The sequence below is a fragment of the Hyposmocoma kahamanoa genome, unplaced genomic scaffold, assembly GCF_003589595.1.
Source record: "Hyposmocoma kahamanoa isolate Upper Pololo Valley unplaced genomic scaffold, ASM358959v1 88, whole genome shotgun sequence".
NCBI classification, from domain to species: domain Eukaryota; kingdom Metazoa; phylum Arthropoda; class Insecta; order Lepidoptera; family Cosmopterigidae; genus Hyposmocoma; species Hyposmocoma kahamanoa.
Window position 1 is genome coordinate 19,191,984 of NW_020654466.1, and position 21,431 is coordinate 19,213,414.

Genomic DNA, 21,431 nt, shown 5'->3' on the forward strand with positions numbered 1-21,431 from the left:
ATATTCGTTTTCTCGTTACCAAGTGATTGATTGGTCGATAAACTGTCTAACAAACGTTCAAAACAATTTGACGAAGACATGGGGCTGACGAGTAACACTGGTTTGTTAGCCAGTGTCTCCAAAACCAACACCCAAGGAAAGCGCAAAATTGTACAGGAGGTATGTACTTCATTAGTCCATTTATTAATTATTGGTTTGCAATAGGAATTACCTTAGCATTATCTTTCCACAAGATTAGGAAGCAATAAAACATAACATTGTACAAATAAACAAATGATAAAATCCGACTCGAAGGATCAGATATGTAAATTTGGTGATGGTTATAAATCTAATTTGTTACACTTAATTTATATTGGGGTGGAACGGAACGGAAGCGAATTTTTGTAACGATAATTTACATACTATAATGGACTTTATGGTCAATTGTGTAACGTATAAACCGGATACGAGTCAAAATCTTCTACGGAATGCCCGAGCATAAGCGAGTATCTAGTTTGTACGTTACATATTTGACCATAAAGTTCGTAAATTATCGTTACAAAACTTCGCTTCCATTCTGTTCCGCCGCAATTGTATTGAATTTCAAATACAAACTATATGGTGCATTTGTATTACGTACGTAAGTATATATTTTAATCTTCCAGCAAAATGTAGAACTGCGATGCGAAGTGACGCCTGCGCCGTTTATGTTACGACCCTATGCAGGATTATACAATCCCTTCTCAAATAACTGTTCAGTCCTCTGCAACCATCCTGCCGATACCGAAGTCAGAGTGCATATGAAACGAGTTAAGGATGCTTGGGTAAGAGACCATTTCTTTTTTATTCTTACAGTATGTTAAAAATTATAGACCCATTTCTATCTTATCTTGTTTTGCAAAGTTATTCGAGAAGCTTATATACCCTGTGGTATACAGTCACATCAATTCCTCGCTATCCGATTTTCAGCATGGTTTTAGAAGAGGTCGGTCTGTAGATAGTAATTTAGTTTCCTTTATATCTGAAATAGCTACTGAGCTCGACAGGGGATCACAAATTGATGTTGTTTATACAGATATGTCTAGGGCGTTTGACAAAGTAAATCATCTCATCTTACTATCGAAACTAAAAGCGTATGGCTTTGGAAATGTTTTATTAAACTGGTTTAAATCTTACCTTAATAATAGACCACAAATCGTTGTTGTCAATGGATCTCAATCTCAAATCTACCACGCTAAAAGTGGCATTCCTCAAGGTTCTCATTTAGGTCCCCTTCTATTTCTAATTTTTATTAACGACATAGTCTCACATGTAAAGCATAGTAAAATCTCACTTTTCGCAGATGACTTTAAAATTTACAAACCAATCTACGACCCAACCGACGTTATGATTCTCCAAAACGACCTAAATAAAATAACACAATGGTGTTTATCCAATGACATGGTCCTCAATCCTAGTAAATGTCAATACATATCGTTCACGAAAAAATTAAAACCAGTCGCATCTTCATATCGGTTGAATGGTGAACTATTGACTAAGGTCAATGAAGTTCGTGATTTAGGAGTCACCATAGACAATAAACTTAAATTTAATGTACATATTGATAAAATTATTAATAAGGCAGCAAGAACGTTGGGATTTATTAAACGAAACACACGAAATTTCAATCAACTCAATACGAAACTCATACTTTACAACAGTCTAGTTCGCTCTCAACTTGAATTTGCCTCCACAGTGTGGAATCCAATGTACGCTGACCCGTCTCAACGCATAGAAAACGTTCAACGTGCCTTTACAAGGCATATAGCTTTTATTTCACCCAACATATCGCATAGACGTCCTTATGACCAAAGAATGGAATTTTTTAAAATGTCTACATTACGAAATCGACGCGTTATAGCCGACTTGTCTTTTCTACATAAATTAGTAAATGGTGAAATATCATGCTCTGCTATACTTGAAAACGTAAAGCTCTCAGTACCATACAAATATCCAAGATCTCGTTTATCTAAACTTTTTAATGTTTCCCCATGCCGAACTAATTTAGGTTTCCATCATCCACTTTCAAGAATGTCTTCCCATTACAACCGTTTGTCTGCAGAACAACCAGAGCTGGATATTTTCAACGACCCCCTAAAAATGTTTAAAGCAAGAATAGCTGACAGTACTTCAAAGCCGCATTTTAATTTGTAACACCATATTCGTTAATCTGTATGTGTTTAAAGTTTTTTGATGTTTATTTTTGTTTTGTTTTAAAGAAAGTAACGATGTTTTGTTTTTTATATAATTTATAGTAAGTTCAATTAACATGTATACCCATTTATAGTTATGAACAAATTAAATCCTACAAAGTTGTGTGTACCAGTAATAGGCATATGTATAAGAACAATTCCTCTTACCATAAACTTTTTGTACAAAACTATATTTATGCTGTTGGTATACCTTTATAAATAAATAAATAAATAAATAAATACAGTACGATCCTACCTCCATGGCTTGCATACCAGCTTACATGATGTTGCCATCTCTGAGGTTCCGGGTATGATCCCCGGCCGGGTCAATGTACAGACTAACTTTTCTATATTGTCTCGGTTCTGGGTGTTTGTGGTACTGTCGTTGTTTACGATTTCCATAACACAAATGCTTTAAATACTTACTTGGGAGAACGTATGTGGTGTTGTCTAATATTTATTTATTATTATTAAGAACAAAAGTATAATTGTGTATAAAAATTCATAAATTGGAAATAGAATTTCTTGCTTTATTTATTCCGCAGAACATTCTCTATTAAATTGCCAATTCGCAGTCCTGTTTATGAGTAAATAGAAGTAATGGGTAATACTAGAATAGAATGTACAAAAACATACCATTACGAAGCGTTGTTAGAGTTTAACGCAACATTTTCACAGCACATAATCGTCTAAAATCTACACTGGCGTAACAAAACAAATTACCTCGCATGAAGTAATAAAAATTAAGTGGTAAGCTTCTAATTGCGTGTAATTTTCAGAACGATGGCAAAAATTTATGTGGTTTCTTCGAGGATCTTTCTAAATTGCCAAATGGTCAGGAGAAAATACGTACACCTCATGATATCGTCACTGAAGACATGTTTAGGAGGTAATAATAATAGTAATAATACGCACACTCTCAAAGCCTGAGTCGCAGGTGTCATGGACATACACATGTCAATATATAATTTAGAATTGGTTGCAGAAACTGGATTGAAGATAATAGATAGAAGAACTGAAAATCTTATTGCTGTTCTCATTTAATTCTCATTCGCGCTCTCACACTTGCATACATATACACGCTCGCGTTCGCGCATCGACGTACACTCAACTTACACACATTAACACGTACTTTTAGCATAATTAGATAGTATTTACAATGTTTATTGCTCAACAGTATATTGGTTTCTCTTAAGATTATTGACTTAACACTACTCTGAGAGTGTGAGGGCCTGGTGAACTGTAATACAGGTTTAGTTGCCCAGTACTATCTCCAGGCTCTCACAAGGGATACAACATTTAAAATTGTTAGTCTGTTATAAAATAAGTGTATATTTATTTCCTTGTGTTGAGAAAATAAACCATATTATTATTACTATTAATCACAAATTACCCCTAAACTCACGACAGCACTCAGCCCGGGAATCGAGCCCGGGACTTCTGCGTGGTCTTGGTAACCGTTCCGCCACGGAGACAGTTACTTAATGGACTTTATTAAAGTTAAATGGAAATGGAAAGACACTTTAAGCATATATATTATTACCAATTTAGAATGAACTCTCAATCTCTCTTGATGTAATGCCCTGTGGTATTTTCATTTTATTTCAATCATATTTTATGACTTGCTAGAAAATACTCTGACGTAAGCTGCGATACAAAAAGCCTATGAAGTCAGTGCCAAAATTAAAGCAGTTAATAAATTGAATAAAGTTTAAAATAAGATTATGTGACAATAAAAATATTTTTGCACACTCTTAAAAGTCATCAAAGGGTGTTTAAAGTTACAGAACGTGCGCAAATTTTGTCATCGACATTTTTATACTCTTACTCTGTACATTTATATTATTTTGCAATTAAAATTAAAACACATAATTCTAGATACACAGAGACGGACTCCAGACCCCTCACACCAGCTCCTACGTTGGCTAGTGGCAAATCACGAGGCTCCAGGCGATGTCTCACACCCGACCAGCCACACGTGAGGACCACTATCGTAGTTGACTTGAGAAGAAGTCACAGTCAGGTAAAATACCATTACAACATAATCGGTACATGTTCTTTGTTGATTATAGGTCTCTTATTTGTTATTGGCAAATTAATACTGAACACTCTTGGAAAAATTTGAGTAATTTTAGTTTGTCCTAACCTAACCTTGCCTTGTCCTAAGCTAACCTTGTGATACATTGTATGTTCATTGCCCGTAGTATAGGATATATTAATTATTTTAATTTGATAACGCTTAACTTTAAGTCTAATTTTCCACTAAGCGACCAGTAGCGGGCGGTTGGCTGCGCGAGATTCCTATTCGGAAGTATCCGCGACTCGGAAGTCGTCGCGACTGCATTTGTATGTAGTAGTGATGTAACGGACTACTGCTTCTGCTTCCGCAATTGCGGAAGTTCCGCACACTTTTTCACATCTGTTTCTGTTTTTGCTTCCGCAACTTTTGTAACGGAACTTTTATTGGAAGTTTATAACATGTTCGCCATGGATCAGGCGCAAGCGCGTATTGCTTGGCGATGGAGCGGTTTTGTGTTGTGTTAAGTGCAATTATGAAACCAAACTCAAGCCCTGTTTAGAACAATTTCGTTGAGATCTTGGCAGCGAAGAAATGCTGCCGCCGCGACGCCATGTGTAATTAGCCTTAATGTCAACAACAATGTGTAGCTACCATGAAAATTTAATTTCGTAGCTATAGAGTTCCTTGTTTGTAGCAGTAGAGCTCCTTGTTCGTAGCAGCAGAGCTCCTAGTTCGTAGCAATAGAGCTCTTTGTTCGTAGCAGTAGACCTCCTTGTTCGTAGCAGTGAAAGAGTTCGTCCAGAGCAGTACTGCCACCTACCTATTTCTGCTGCCAAATAATGCGAGCCACCTTTTTGTATCGCCTCTCTCCGCTTGTATCCTATAATTTTTTTATTTTACTTGTATTTAAATTTTAAATTTGAATTGTTCCATCTTCCTTCACTTTCTCATTTTGTTTTCGTACCACGGTCACTCCCTGCTCGACCGCCACAACAGTCGGAGCTGTTTTCAAATTCCATCGCGTGCAATCGCTAATTTTGGTTCTGTACTACGTTTATAATCATTAAATAAGCTAAATCATGTGTAATAATTTATAAGTCTACAGCCTTCATGTACCTATATCTGTAATTCGTTACTCGGCCCATTTAGGGGTAAGTGCCTTTATTAAAGTGTAGGGAGTGTTTTATACTGTTGTACCTGTTTTTTTTACACATTTATCTTTTATTGTTATAGCTCTTTCTTTTAACTTTACTTCTTTAATAAATTTTGTGGACCGGAACCGTGAACCGGACGTGAACCTGTTCACGGCTAGTTAGGGTTACAACCCTTTCAAAGTATCATAAAACCACACCACAAACCAGTTTGTAGACTGACGCGGATCTTCCGTCGTGTCTCGATCTTTTATTTCATGAACATAATGTAATAACTTTTTCGGCGCGCCTCAAGTCGATTCCGCTTTAATAAGTGTTATGGACTGCCTTACTGAACCGTGCTCCTATGAGCCTTTATATTTTCATTATTGTATTTTTCAGGAAACCCTTTACTACCACGGTTACACTACATCCGACATGACTGTGGGGAATACAACGATTGCCACCAACGAACGGTCTACCCTACCATCGTTACATCTATCCGAAGGCACGCACAACCGCCTAATTAAAGGCCAATGCCAGCAGCTTCCTCCTTTGGCCTCGCCACTTGTATTATCTAAGAGAAATATTCCTGTCAAGGAGCCGCTTAGCGTACGAGCTGGTAAAAAGGTAATTTTACACTGCATTATCCACAGATTAAAAATCGAGTATTCTACTGCCGCTGTTAGTTGAAAATTAAATTAAAAATTTTATCTACTTTTCTCTTCTAGGAAAAAATATAAATAGTCACTGTTCGGCCTTTTTTGCTGATCACGACAGTATATATCGGCCATTCTCACATTCGGTGTTCTCAACCTAATTACCGTGTTCATGTTTGAACTTTCTAATTACCATATCCCGGTAATTAGACCTAATTACCGTTTCCATGAAATATTTGTTTCTTAATAACTCGAAAACTACTTTGTCTATTCTAATGCCATTTAGACATATTGATAGTTAATATTAAAGTTGTTCCTATTTCAATGTTATTGGGTTTAGTAAGCGAGAAAAAACGATGGCTACGGTAATTTGGCTGAGAACACCGAATGTGAGAATGGCCGACATAACTTTTTTTTAATGTCACATGCGCCCTTTCAACTAACGCCCCGGCAGTAGGTATATATTTTAATGATGATGATTACATTAGAATGATGTAATAAGGCCACGTCGATTATTCCAACGAATTTGATCGATAACTTTTTACGGTTAAATGGGAGAGTTGAGTCGTTTCATGAAGTTCGTAATATTTTTATGACTTTCATGTGATAAAAGCGCTTCCAGCTTGCGATCACATTATGTAGTTTTAATATACCAAGTGTACGATATATTCTTTGGTTGTACCCCATTTGCATTACAAATATTATCATAATAATAGTAGGAATCAGGTTCATGTTGTTCTTTTTCTTGACACTTATTATTGTATACTCCCGGACACATAATTCGAGCCACCTTGCATTTTCAATATTAAATGCTTAGCTTAAACAATGCTTGATTGCTCAAAAATGCTATTATGCAACTTTGAAACTGGTATATATTAAACGTCACTTTCTGAAGTCCTTATTGAAAATTTGAATTCAAAAACCGGAGAAAACTTTTTCTTCGATGATAACAATATTTGTATATTCTAGCCGTTTAAAGATAAAAATCCAAGGTGCCAATGATGTGTCTGGGAGGTAATAACAATGACTATTGGTTTCAAGATTTTTTTTATTCATCCCGCGCTAGGGTAACCCAGTGTTGTGATCCCTCACAAAGAGGGAGGGAGAGAGAGAGGACAATCTTAAATTACACCCAAACTCACGAGAGAGAACCCGGGACCTCTGTGGAAAAGTTAAAATTATCAGACTTGAGATCCTGGAAGGTGCCGAGGAGTCCCATGCACCGTGGTCATCAGGGTCACCTTCGTACCATGGTGGTGTAAGGTTGATATTACACTCATTTCACGGTTTTTTAACGGGACGGACGTGTTTCGTATTTACTTTGTATTTTTTTATTTGTTTATGTATTCTTTCCCATTACCACTTTGCGGGTGCAGTTTTACAATTTAGTCACTCTCGGCCCCTCTCGTTTTATCTTACGCGGAGTTTGCCTTGGCGAGGACACCATTGTCTATCGCTGCTGCCTCGGTTGCGGTTGCGAGTGGATGCGTGTCGGGGGTCGGATCCTCTCTTATAATCTTGCGCTGGTGACTGTTGGGCTTTGCCTCCATGTTGTGCGCGTCTATTTAGCTCACGCCTGTGGTGCGTTTGACGCCGCTGCTGTGGCCTGTCGCCGCGCGAACGGATTTCTGCTGCCGGAGCGCCACTGTCGTGCGACTTGCTGGGGGAATTATATCGGTGGGCTACGCCTCGGGTGAATTGAGTGAGTTTTTGAATTCTTTACCGGGTATTGGATTTGAATCCATGACCGGCGACGCGCGAGTCCGCTGTGTGGGCCGTTCAACCACGAAAGTCGAAACTGCCGTGGCGAAATAACTCCCGTAGCACTGTACGACTCAATTGACGTCACACGTCTACGCTGTGCTACAATTTCCGATACTACGCTATTTCCGACGTCACTTGGCGTGACTTCTACGCTCGCAATTTTTACGACAAACAAACTTAAATGATGCCCAGAGTACAATGCTCGCCACCAAATACTCCTATAGGCGACGGTAACCAATCAGCTGTGTTTGTCAACTCGAATGCGCGTAATAAAAATAAAATGGCCACTTCTACAACTAAAGATTCAAAACGCGAGCAATTATTACCTATTCTGGTAGCGATTGAGGACCGCAGGGACATGAATGAGAGCTTCAATACGCAGCAAGATACCTTCGATCAATTCAAAATTGCTTTGTCGCAACCGCTTGAGAAAAATTGTGAAAAATTGTGAGGCATCTTAAACTGACTCCATACGTGCGTCTTTATGCTATATCACACTATTTCATTACTACTTTGCTTGTACCAAGACGTGCCTGGATTTCAGAAGAGGGTTTAACAGTGGCGCGTCTGGTGACTGCTACAAAGAGAACGTCTAATAAAACATTGAAAATGAAACTATTATTTCGTATCTTATATCGCGTATTTCTTTTTTCAAATAACCCGACGTTTAGGGCACTTTGAAGATTTCGTGGTAACGGCTAAAGGAGTTAGTAAAGTCATCAATCAGTTATGTAAAGTAAGTCAGTTATGTACTTTTCGCTTTAATTACATAGTTAATTACTTTATCGTCTCCGTAAGCCGTGGCCACAAGACCTGTAAAAAAGTTCCGAAGCGGATGGAGTGTTTCAAAAACCAAACACTCTATAATCTTTCTAATTTGTGAGTTAAATCAACTATTGTTCCGATTAGGAATGTCAAACGTTTCCGATCAGCCAGTTGTTAATCGCTTATCGCAATTATGCGCCTCGACTCGGAAAAGACGCAGTTTCCGTTCTTTCCGAGGCAATCAAAATCAAGCTGCAGGGTTCCGCTTGAGTAGTGCCCCGCATGGGGCTCCGAGGGGAATATCTCGGTTAACCGGATCGGGCGAGATCTCTCTCTCTCTCTCTCTCTCTCACTGGCAGCAGTAGTAGCGGCTACTCTAGCGTATCAAGAGTCATACGACGCAGTGGTTTCCTTCTGTGAAGCGGTGATGCTCCAAAAGGAAGGCGCCTATAGAGATCGGGAAATTACCGACCCGTCTTGGCGGCGGCGTATCTTTACGAATGCGGGCGCTTGAGGCGGGGGCTACGGGGTTATGTGGCACGTTTCATTGTGAAACCGGGGACAGCATCGTTCCTCCGAGGAGCTGGGGAGTTCCGGTGGAGTAGGCCACTATGGGGTTCTAGCCGGTACTAGGCGTAGCCTTCCTGCTGCCCCTGCGGCAGTGGAGGATCTAGGAGGATTTCTGGGGAGGAAGACGAGAAAGCAAGATGCAGGACCAGGATTGCATTTGAATTATTATGCATAATTAAACTCGTGCGTGGTACCTCCGTCCTATCACTGATTACACATTCTTATCTCCTTCAATGACACATGTAGTATCGCCTACGAATATCTAATTGAAACTTGTCAGTGCGTAATTACCATTGTTGTAATGGTTGTAATATCACGTAAAGAAAAAACGAGCCCGTAACCATAAAGGATAGATAATAGAACGTATTGTTCGCTCCTTTTAGTCCAATCAAAGTATTGCTTTTGACAGTCGTATGAAATATACGTTTGTTTTAGTGTTAGAGGGTGGAAAAAAATAAAGGAATTTAGTTCCACATAATAATGTACTATTTTTTTTGTTCCATTTTCTATTTGAGGGCTGTAGGATCAAAACTAAGTAACATTAATATAAAGTAATGGCACCAGCAGGAAATTTGCACCAAGGCCCGCAAATTTTCTGATAAAATATATTGTCCACATTATGAGGTATAATTTTTACGGTGCAAATTTTCAAAGGTCATGACCCCAACAAAGTATAAAAACAATGTCCACGGCCATCCCAAGGCGTACAGAAATGACATATACCTAGCTAGATTTATAGAAAAATATATGTACTTTACTGTGGGTACAGGGTATTCTGGAAAAAAGATATCTTTTTTTATATAAAGCATGTATGTAGTGCAAAATACTTGTGTGTTTTGTTTTTATTGTTAATCAATCACCCAGAGAACGATTTCGTTTTTATTCCTACTACAACGGACCGCGCAGAGTTCGTGCACGAGTGTGACGATATTTACTATGATAGAAAATCTGACAATAACCTCATCAGGTTTTCATACAATTAAAAATATGTTTAATTTCAAATCTTTATTACCGTATTACATGTTAACCCCGTACATTTTCAATATTTTTTACATAAAATTGAAAGTGGTATCCAGTAGCATAATTTAGAACTAATGTGGTTTTTGCGGGCCAGATTATGGGCCATGGGTCTTTTCTTTCTCAATAAATTTTGTTTGTTTTTATCACAAAATCACCAATTTTTGTTATGTTTTCATTCATGAATATTTGTAATCCCTTGTGACTTTATTGGCTGTATTAAAAAAAAGCTGATAACCGTATCAGCTTTTTATGACAATAATCTCCGATTTACCGAGATCGAGGATTATTGGGGTTTTATGTTATCTATATTTGTCTACCATAATCCCCGGAGTTAAATTTTATGCAAGCTTCTTCATTACAACATTTAGAGTTTTCCTAGGATTCTTTGTATTGTGATACTAACTTTTCAATGGTTTAAATTTAATTTTAGCTACAGGGCTTGAATATCGCTGTAAAATTACCTGCTTATCGGTATTCTACAGATGTATAACAGAGAATGTGCGATAGAATTTCACGATTTAATTCGCCCCTCCGCTTTCTATCATCGGTGGACTGGACGCAGGCTGGGGTTCCACCCCTATGTTGTTACTAAGAATTCACACGAAGCGTTTGGCTTCTAAATGGAATTCCCTGCTTGTAGACTTATTCCCCGAACAGGGCGAAAGTGAATAGCCATTATTTATTACGTCTAGTCATTTACTGCGTCCAGCGATACCGACAACGTTTATTATACGTTGCACGGCTTCATTACCCAACAAAGTCTGCGAATATTGTGGAGTAGCGTGAGAGTGAAAGCCTGAGAGTCAAGCATTTGGGGTCCCGCCACAATATGAATTTTAATTCATCTATAGTGAAAGTACCAACTGGACATTTGTCGACGTTAAGTGTGCATTTTACATTGTTGACCTTAGGATCTTTGATTGAGGTGGAGGTCAAACGCGCACTGTTTTTCAGGACATGCAAAAATCTTTTTGTTTTTGTAATATTTGTAACTTGTTAAATTGTTGCCTACTGCTATAGTGTTATGGAACAAAAATCCATACACTGCTATGGGTAGTAATGGGTATATATTATATATATATTTAGTGGCAGTAGAGCTCCTTGTGAAAGAGTTCGTCCAGGGAAGTACTGCCATCTTATCTATTTCTGCCGCAGTAAGCAGTAATGTCAGCATTACTGTGTTCCGGTTTTGAAGGGTAAGGGTGCTGGTGAAATTACAGGCACATAGGACTTGTCAACTTATGTCTCAAGGTGACGGGCGCAGTGGCAGTGCCCCTCAGATCTTTGCGATTTAAAGCTCTTGAGTGGCACTGCAACTGTTATGGACAGGCGTGTAAGCTTGCCATCAGGCACACGACTTGTTCGTCCCGTCACCTGATATTATAAAAAAAAATAAGAATAAAAAAGGTAGACAATTTTACAAGGTATATATTTTTTTTTTCAGTTTTTTGCATGTCCTGAAAATCAGTCCAATCCATCAATCCAAATGTCCCTTACGTCAATTGACATTTAAACCATCGTATTTATTTAACTTAAACATAAAAAAACAATTTAAATTATTTATCATAGAAGGAAGACGTGGTAGGGAAACAATGACCATTATTTACATGAACCACATAAAAGCAAGGTAAATGTGGGTTCGTACGCGGAAATCCAAGAAAGAGCTTCGTTTGCCATAGACTAGGGCAGGCGCATAAAAAAAAAAGAATTAAGGGCTATCCACACACATCAGGGCCGTGCCCGGGACGTGGACCGGGCGTGCTAGTTTGTATGAACTGCGGTCCCGTCCCGGCGCCGGCCCGGACACGAACATGTGTGAACGAGTTCCTACAAAATGTACGAACCAAATATTTTTTTGAGCCCCTGACGAAGCTCGGCCCGGATATGTGTGGATAGACCTTAAAATGGATGAGTTATCGTTCTAAATCCACATTTTACTAAAGATTAAAGTAGACTTAGTGTACTCAAACATTTAAAACTAGATAACTTTTTATTAACAGTTGTCATAAAGATAGAATTATTATCTTCGTAAAGATTAGATAAAGATTAAGAATTATTTTATACTTTATGCTAGATCAAATTATTTATGTAGGTATTTACTATTAAATAACGATCTTACAAAAGATATTGACTAAAGAATGTGTTACACAACAGGGTAAAATAAAAGTCTAAAACGAATTATTTAAGAATAAAATATCTAACTTTGTACGCAATTTTTATATGGAGATATTTCTCTTTAAGTACCTAGTACATAGAACCTGCTACCTTTCAGTTTCAGATTTCCTGTTAGTAGTCCGAAATGATATTTTCCAGAAATAACGTTTGGCCGAAATTTCGTAACCTCGAAAGTAATTTTGAGATAAAAATGTTTTTTTTCAATTAAACTTAAACTTAACCGAACCTAATCGTGTCTTTGCGATAAACATTCAACACATCCTTTAGATAGAAGAACAACTGTTTCATTATAATTCTGTTTTCGGTGTAATGAAAATTCGAACAAACGTTATTTCGGACAAAAATATTTTCAACTTTGTGATAGGTTACCCCTGCTAGGTACATTTTGGTTTTCAACTGAAGTCCTATGGTTATTAAATTCACATTTATCCCAAAATTTGCAAATTGCCTAGGGGATTGGTCGCCATATTAATTAAAAGCGCGCGGACACGAGGAGCGACTCCCACAGCCCACATCCTAAAATCTAGGCTCGCGTTGAACTACCTCGCCTTGAGCAGAATAACAACAGCCAACTTCAATACATCTTACAACGAACAATATTTGTCCTAAATAACTTAGGCCATAATAGTTATCCACAGTGAGATAAATGAAGCCTTATAAACGAACAGAACAAAACAAAATTAGTAGTGAGCTTAGAGAATTTTTAAATTAAATTTTAATTATGGTTAAAATTAAAGTCTACAATAACGTAGCCAGGGCATCTTTTCGTACTTCGGTTCACACCGCGAACTAAGCTAACCGAGCTAACTAAAGTAACGCAACGATCCCACCAAGCTATGTAAAATATATCGCCCTCCAGCCGCCCTTCATACCCGCACATATCCATAGTCACTACTTACTATACGTATTTATATATTTTCTTAGCTTATCATTGCATACAACTACGTGAGCTAAGCTAAGCTAAGTTAGCTGGCATAGTTGGTTGCATGGTGAGCTAAGTTAAGTTAGCTAACTTCATTCGCGGTTGGGTCTGCTTTCAAAGCTGTTTAGACACTCCCATATACTACTGAGACCAATATTTCATTGGAAATGGAACTTCTTCTTACCGTGGCGAAACTACTTTTATTTTACGACTATGTTAACTTTGAATAGTATGTTGCCACCTTGCCGGCGCCATCCGTGGCCACGTAGAGATATTCCATACTGGTGTTTGATGTTACTTGGAAAACATTTTACGTACGTGCGTACCTAAAAACAAACATACAGACACTAACAAATATGACCGTCTACACATGGAGCCAAATAAGGAGTTAAAATAATGAATATGCCCATAGTGTGGACGTTTTACTTGCGTATTCGCTTATTTAGCTCCTTTGATGTGCGTCAGGAAACCGACCAGCAAGCTGTAACGCGAATTTGGTGTTTGCTGTATTTGTCGAATAAGCAAACAAGGCAAATACTTTGTCACACATACTGTCTACACATGGTGATTGTTTGCCAAATATATCAAATACGCAAAAAAAAAATAGCCATGTGAAGTGCTACTAGGGTTTCGGATTTAAATACGTCAGCCGTGATCACAAAAGGACCCGACTCGTGGTTTATTTGAAAAAACAAATATACGCGGCTTAGATCGAAATGATAGTATCAAATTAACATGCAATACCCATGTAGCAAACGCGAAACCCTAAAAGTGAGATTATGTTGGAATGTTGGAAATTCACCGGCAAGCAATGATTAAGTGTATATCTTTTTATGATGTGTATATTTTGTTGTGATTAACAATTCCCATGTACCTGTAATTTCACCAGCAGTCAAATATGTTTCTTTTAACTTATATTCTAATGGCGTTTTTTCAATCTTATGGCCTTACAAGCTTCTCTTTTGACATTATATAAACTACACGGAACGACAAACGTTGTTTGCTGGTATATGAAGATTTTTTTTACTTTAGTGTACCCCTATTACGTCCAAAGGTATTTGTGTTATAAACCCTATTGTTTTTTTTCGTCATCCTAACGCACAAAAATAATCACGACCGTTTTCTAATAACACCTATTGCGTTGGTATTTTCCAAAAATCATCGAAGATTTCCTAGAGCGTAACATTTATTTTTTACCTGAGATAAGCTAATCAATAGAAGTTGGATTGACGTCATTCGAGTGTCATATTGCGATGGATTTAGACGTCCAGACTCGCGTGTTACTGTTAGGACTATAAAATCGTATATAATAACAGCATAGATAGTAAAAAAGTAATTGTAACGGTGGTAAAATGTTACCATTTCTAATATCGAAAACAAAATTACTTCCTATAAGAAAAGAGAAGAAACTTAATGAGAAACAAACAAAAGAAATACAGAAGGAAAAAAGTTTTTTTATCACTGGCGATAATTTGGCAACATTCAAGCCTTTTCGTCTAAAACGAAGGCCTTCAAAATTACCCTCCTTAACCAGATGCGATTGTTGTTTGATGCATTTGACGAAACTTGTAATTAATTACGCTCCAAGAAGTAGGAAAAGAGGTGCGTCGTCAAATATGGTTTTATCCATGACAGCGCTGGGTACCACTGGGCAGAGGAAGCGCATGAAGTTGCCAAGTGTTCAGTTGCCTAGAAAGAGTAAGAAAAAGGATAAACCGTTGAGTTACAATAGTGACCAATTCTTTAAAAAACTAGAGGTACTTATTAAAAACTTGCTAGTTCTATTTTAAGTTTCTCAAAAAAGGATCTCTTCATTTATATGTATTGGATACTTTAAGGTAAATCTTCAAAATACACCAAATATGCAATTTAACTTTGTGAAGAAGATCTTTTTAAATGCAACAGGGTTATTTGTAAAATATTAACAACCATACATACAGTACTATTACTAAAAGCATAAACAACAACTTTTGTTCCATGACTTTTTACAAAACATGATAAATTTACCAAAAAATAAACTTTTAATTGTTTGTAGTACCCACTATCTGACACTTTATAAAATAATTTTGGTGGCGGGTACTTTCTTTTGCTACCGCACAGATTTTATCACCCTTTACAGCGATCTATTTAAATATGTATAAATTTCGAGTTGTTAGGTTTTCGCGATTGTTACACATGGGAAATGAAACTATTTTTCCGGATTTAAATCGCGTACATTTCTTTTTTCAAACAAATGACAATTCGGGCCCTTTACAGGTCCCATGGTCATGGTTGACTGATCAGTCAAAAAAGTTGAAAAAACAAATATACGCGATTTAAATCCGGAAAAATAGTTTAATTTCCTATATATATAAATGATTATGCATGAAAGTAAAATATGATAAATGATTAAAACATTATCGTGGAACAAAACTTGTTGTTTTTGATGTTAGTGATATAGCCCTGGGAAGCTCTTAATATTTTATAAATAACCCTGTATATAATAACCACAGAACAGAGATAATAACAGTTACAGATCACACATAAGTAAATATACAATCCCTATAATCACATGTCACTAAAATGTTAGTATGAGATAATTTGTTTTATCTAAATGTGTGTAAAAGATATTGTTATATGTATGAATATACATACGCATCCATATATCTGTGATATATTATTGGTTTTAGTCAGTGTTATTGTGATGTGTGTGTGCGTGCGCGCGCGTACGTGTGTGTGTGTTTTATTTACCTCGTATTGCTAACTAGTCAATTTCTAAACCAATAGAGACTATCGCAGCATGCAGTTTATGTTTATTTATTCACAGAACCAGCTAAAAGCTCTTAACTTGGGAAAGCCGGCTAAGAGTAAAACGAAGCAAACTGAAGCGCAATTGTCCCAGCGGTCCAACACTGAGAAGGAATCAAATGATGGGAGCGAGGCTGCTGTAGCTAGTATTGATGACGGAGGTAATCGTCTTTGATGTATCATTTTTCATCACACTTGCTCATAAATAGTATTATTGCATGGTGGATAACTTGACAATAATACCCCAAATAAACCTTCGAGAGTATGGAGAACCAATAAAACTATGAACATTAGTATAGTACAGTAGGCTACTCGAAGTACTTATTCTACGTAGACGAAGTCGCGGGCACCACCTAGTCCGGTACTAGGGGATTCCTAGTACTTTTTGTTATTATCCTATCGATGGCATTCACAACTATTGTGGCCCGAAACTCATTGGTTCCTCAGTCTCTGTTCGACTGTAAAGTGATCTTGTAACACTATGTTGGATCATGAAAAAATTTTGAAAAAATAATATTTGTCCGAATATTTTTTTTCCAATATTTTTTTTTTATTTTCCACATTTGACGTTGACACCTGCCAAAAGTTGAAGTTACTAAACGAAAACGTTGGAACCAAAAAAAACTTTTTTCTTTGTTGTGAAATCATTTTCAATCTCGGTTTTCTCTAAGTGGCTTTTAGCTATACAAGTTTATTTTATAATTCACGCTAAATAAAACTTCAAAATATATTTCTAAACGTAGAACGTAATATGAGCCTTCGAAATTATATTTTTCAAATTTTTCGACTCGTTTGGCTCTTTCCCTGTACTATAACAGTACTAGGTAAGGAAATATACTACCTACAATACTCAGGCCAGAACACATTTAGAAAGTTGGTCCCTTAAATTCGTTCTATCGGAAATCGTTCATAAAGTTACATTATCGAGGCTGTTGATAACTACAAGTTACTTTTGTTTTGTTACTTTGAAAATTCAACTCGAGATTCTCGATTCGAAGTTACATTTGATGTACTCAATTTGCTTTGCTTTGAAGAAGACAATTTTATTAATTGATTTGCTAGTCTTTTTTATTATGTTCAGTTCCGTAGTATCCTAAACTATGTGAGAGCTGATTCAACAAATACAAACAGCCTATTTGCCCGTTTCATATACTTAAAAGTAAATAATATAAAGCACCTACTCACGCCGCCCTCTTTTCCATAGTCACATTCTGCAAACCAAGGTAAACGATACTTACACTCAATTGTGCGATATTTTGCAAAAATTGTAGCACAAAATATCTTAACAAGATGGCTTTTATAACCTACTGTACAGGACATAATATCACGGAGAATATGCGACGGAATTGCATGAAATCATTTCGCAATTTCTTTTCTATCATCGGGGGACTATAGTTCTCCTTGTGCTGTCTACATTTAGATGTTTCCTGAACTCTATAACTTGGGCCTTTTCAAGACGAGAGTGAATAGGCATTATATAGGTGTGCATCGTCGACCTCATCATCACTTTCGATCAGATGCGATGGAGGTCAAATGCGCTCATATTTTAACCACTAAAAAGACTACGTATTATGTATAAGTAAAATTGTAGGTAGTGGCGAAGGTCGACGGCGAGGCAAGCGACGTCGCAAGGGGCGTCCCTGCGGCAGCGACCGCCTCGCCTCGGCAGGCCTCGCCGCGCAGACTCAACAGGACCCTGAAACACAGGTAAATAAAAGAGGGTGAGGAAAAGCTTTCTAAAGCTCTTCAAACGATATCCTAATCCGGCTTCGTCGGCCAAAACCAAACCCTCGCAATGAGAAAGAATTCGTACCCTTATCATAACAAAGCCACACGTGATCACCTATTTAAGCAGCCAAGCAGTAATGTGAGCATTCCTGCGTTCCGGTTTCGGAGGGTAAGGGTGCTGATGAAATTACAGGCACATGAGACTTGTCAACTTATGTCTCGGGATACAGTGGCAGTAGCCCTCAGATCTTTGTGATTTAAAGCTCTGCAACTGTTCTGGACAGGCGTGGTGCTTACCACCAGACGCATGACTTGTTCATCCCGTGCGTTATTTATATTAAAAAATAAAATCGTACGTCAAAAGTGTTTTTCATCGCATGAAAGCCTTATATAAGATACGAAACACTTGGAACTAATTATGAACATATGAAATTTTAAACCATACTATTTAAGCAAAAAAAATATCGACTATACCTGTATCGTAGAATCTTTCAACTTCTATCCTGAAAATTTGTCATTTTGTTGATGTGGCCAGCAAGGGCGCGACATGCATCTAACAGCCCTCTGTCCCACCGGGACGCCATGACGATGTCGAGGGCTACGTAGCCAAATAATTTATATTGAAATGTATGTCGGTAGTGGCTACGCTTTGAAATTGGCGATGTCGCCAGTCCCTCGCCAAGTAAGTTAGCGGCCATACATTTCAATATGATTACTTGTTTACGTAGGCGGTGACGTCGCCATGTCGTCCCGGTGAGGCAGGCCTCTAAGTGCTACACATTGTCCCACTTATCGCGAGAGTACGTAATTTTTAATTACGTACGTTACGTTTGAGGAGGAAAAGTTATTTTGTACATATATAGAATAATTCCGAATTCGGTGTGATAACTAGGCACTGGTTTGAACCCAGCCGGATCGAAAGAATTTTTCTTTGAATTTGTTCGATTTATGTATCAATAATAACAACAAACTAGTGGAGTATATTTTCACAAAAATATATGAACATTATGGTAGGAAAAACATCATCATATTGTCGTTGAAAACCAAATACAAAGACAACAAACACATAGAAAAATGCGTGAGCGTCCGCTGGTTCGTTCCGTGGCTTAAGTTGGCATAGCGTCTGTCACGGTTTGCTTGAACTCGTCGGTTCGAATCCGGCCGATCTTTGTATTAATAATTATGATAAACTAGTGGAGTAAAATCACAAAAAAAAAATTGAATATCAATTCAATACAAATTTAACACCATGATATTCAATAAAAAGTAAGTATTATTATATAATGCAGTTTTTTTTATGCGGACTAGCTTAGAGTACACAAAATAATTCTTTTTTTATTAATCACAGATTGCAGGAATAGGAACAGATTCCCACAACCCGAGTTCTCGTGCTTCGATTGTGCCATCTCAAGTGGACGATGATGTCATCGTTCTTCCCGTTATTAAGCCAAGGGCGTACAGAAAGACTGACAGCTTTCTCGATGACGATTTACTCAAATTCCTGCATCGAGAAGTCGATGAAGAGGCTATTGAAACAGAGTTTGATGTCAAGGTATGTAACGTAATCGACACAGCATATCTATTTATCACCAGCTCGCAGATCATATTATTAGAAGTAATTTTTATAATTATAAATACAAAGATTGAACACAAAGAAAAATTTCTTCGATCTGTCAGGATTTAGTAACAGTAGAACTCCTTGTGAACGAGTTCGTCCAGGGTAGTATGGCAGTAAGCAGGTATGTGGCAACCTTACCTATTTCTGCCGCGAAGCAGTAATATAAACATTACACTCCGGTTAAAGGGTAAGAGTGCTGGTAAAATTGCAGGCACATGAGACTTGTCAACTTGTCTCAGGGTGACGGGCGCAGTGGCAGTGTCCGTCAGATCTTTGCGATTTAAACCTCTGAGTGGCACTGTAACTGTTATGGACAGACGTATAGCTTACCATCACGCGCATGTTCTGTGACTTGTTCGTCCCGTCACTTGATATTATATAAAAAAAATCTGTTTTGGCAATCTAGGGCAACTACTCTACCCACAGATCGAGTTGACAGACCTTACGAAATTCTATGCGTTTGTTAGAAATCTTTATTTTTGCTTTTAACGGCTTTTTTGCCAATACAGACTCACAGGTTCGAGTCCTTTCAGATTGAAAAAATATTTCTTTGTGTTCGATCTTTGTACTAAGAATCTACCTATATAAACTCAAATGGCTTTTGTTGATTTTTTTTTTTTTATAATAACGCTCACACTCAACATAGCCCCGCACTAGGGAAACCCTGTGTCGCGGGTGCCATGGACACACACATAGACAACCACAAATTACACCCAAACTCACGAGAGAAATAAATGTAGGCCATACAAATATTTCTCCCAGCCCGGGAATCGAACCTGGGACCTCTGCGTGGCAGTCCGGCATGGTAACCGTTCGGCCACGGAGGCAGTCCGTATAACAGTGTTGAATGAATCACTTTGGAAAAAATATATAACAAAATTGATGAATGAGGATACGCACTGATTTAATATAATATACGGTGTGAAAACAGGGTTCGTAAAAACGTTAATGAAATGGAAGACATTTTGAGGTAACCTGCACACATGTGCAAAGCAATTTAATAAAATAAAAAAAACATTAAAAAAAATCTTTTATTTTCAGACACCATAGGTCCATAGTTTGTTAGTAAGCAACCTTATACTATATTAGTAACAAATGACTGTACGGTGAATTTATTTATTTAATGATGTGTGTGAACTTCCGAATCTCAAAGCTCACGCCCTCTTAAGCCGTTTTTCCACGGACCGCGCCACACGAACTCTCGCTAACGCGCCGTGGGAAGAAGGCTGCCCGAGCGCGCCCATGCTCGCTAATAGTCGCCTGCGTTTGGGACCCACCGTGTGTCACATGACAGACACCCGAATATGCACGTTTTGCATTTGAAAAACGGACCGTAGGTAGCCGCCTTTATTGTGGCTTGAAGAAGATGAAGCTTGTGGCCATAAATATATAAATTAAAATCATAGACTTTTATCGCTACAGGGATTCAAACCGTTGACCTTTCAATTCGTTCTCTCACTAGGCTACCACCGCTCTTGGAATGTATTTCCCGTTACACTTTTAATATTTTGATTATTAAGTATCCAGTCATGTCGAATTCAAAGACTGCCTCTGTGGCTGAACGGTTACCATGCCGGACTGCCACGCAGATGTCCCAGGTTCGATTCCTGGGCCGGGAGAAATATTTGTGTGGCCTACATCTATTTGTCTCGTAAGTTTGGGTGCAGTTTATAGTTGTCTATATGTGTCTCCATGGCACCCGCGACACAGGGTTTCCCTAGTGCGGGGCTATGTTGAGTGTGTGCGTTATTAAAAAGAAAAAGATAAAAGGATAAGACGCATGCTCTTAGTGTCTGTATGTAAATAGTTTGTTTTTAATTAATTTTTTTTAATGTTTATTATTCGTAGCCGTAGCATCTTTTCATACTTCGGTTCACGCCGCGAACTAAGATAACTAAACTAACGTAATGTAAAATATGTCGCCTCTCTGCCGTCCTTGACCCCCGCACGCATCTATAGTCACTACTTACTACACTAGGGGTCGTATTCCAGAATTCTACTCAATACTCAAGTCAGGACTTGAGTATTGCAGTGAGCACTGAAAATCATACTCAAGTCCTTGC

General features: G+C 37.8%; 1 protein-coding gene across 2 annotated transcripts in view; it reads left to right on the forward strand.

Annotated features, from left to right (window-relative positions):
• The first annotated feature begins 16 nt into the window (after positions 1 to 16).
• The window catches only part of LOC113235746, a 29,138-nt gene continuing 7,723 nt past the window's right edge, over positions 17 to 21,431 (forward strand). The window contains exons 1-8 of one of the 2 annotated variants that reach the window (XM_026471633.1): positions 17 to 159; positions 645 to 803; positions 2,990 to 3,099; positions 4,089 to 4,233; positions 5,763 to 5,990; positions 16,042 to 16,183; positions 17,614 to 17,729; positions 19,099 to 19,302. In XM_026471633.1, coding sequence (XP_026327418.1) covers positions 79 to 159; positions 645 to 803; positions 2,990 to 3,099; positions 4,089 to 4,233; positions 5,763 to 5,990; positions 16,042 to 16,183; positions 17,614 to 17,729; positions 19,099 to 19,302 — 1,185 coding nt within the window. In that variant the 5' untranslated portion in view covers positions 17 to 78. The remainder of the gene's footprint in view (positions 160 to 644; positions 804 to 2,989; positions 3,100 to 4,088; positions 4,234 to 5,762; positions 5,991 to 16,041; positions 16,184 to 17,613; positions 17,730 to 19,098; positions 19,303 to 21,431) is intronic. The other variant, XM_026471634.1, reaches the window with a different exon arrangement.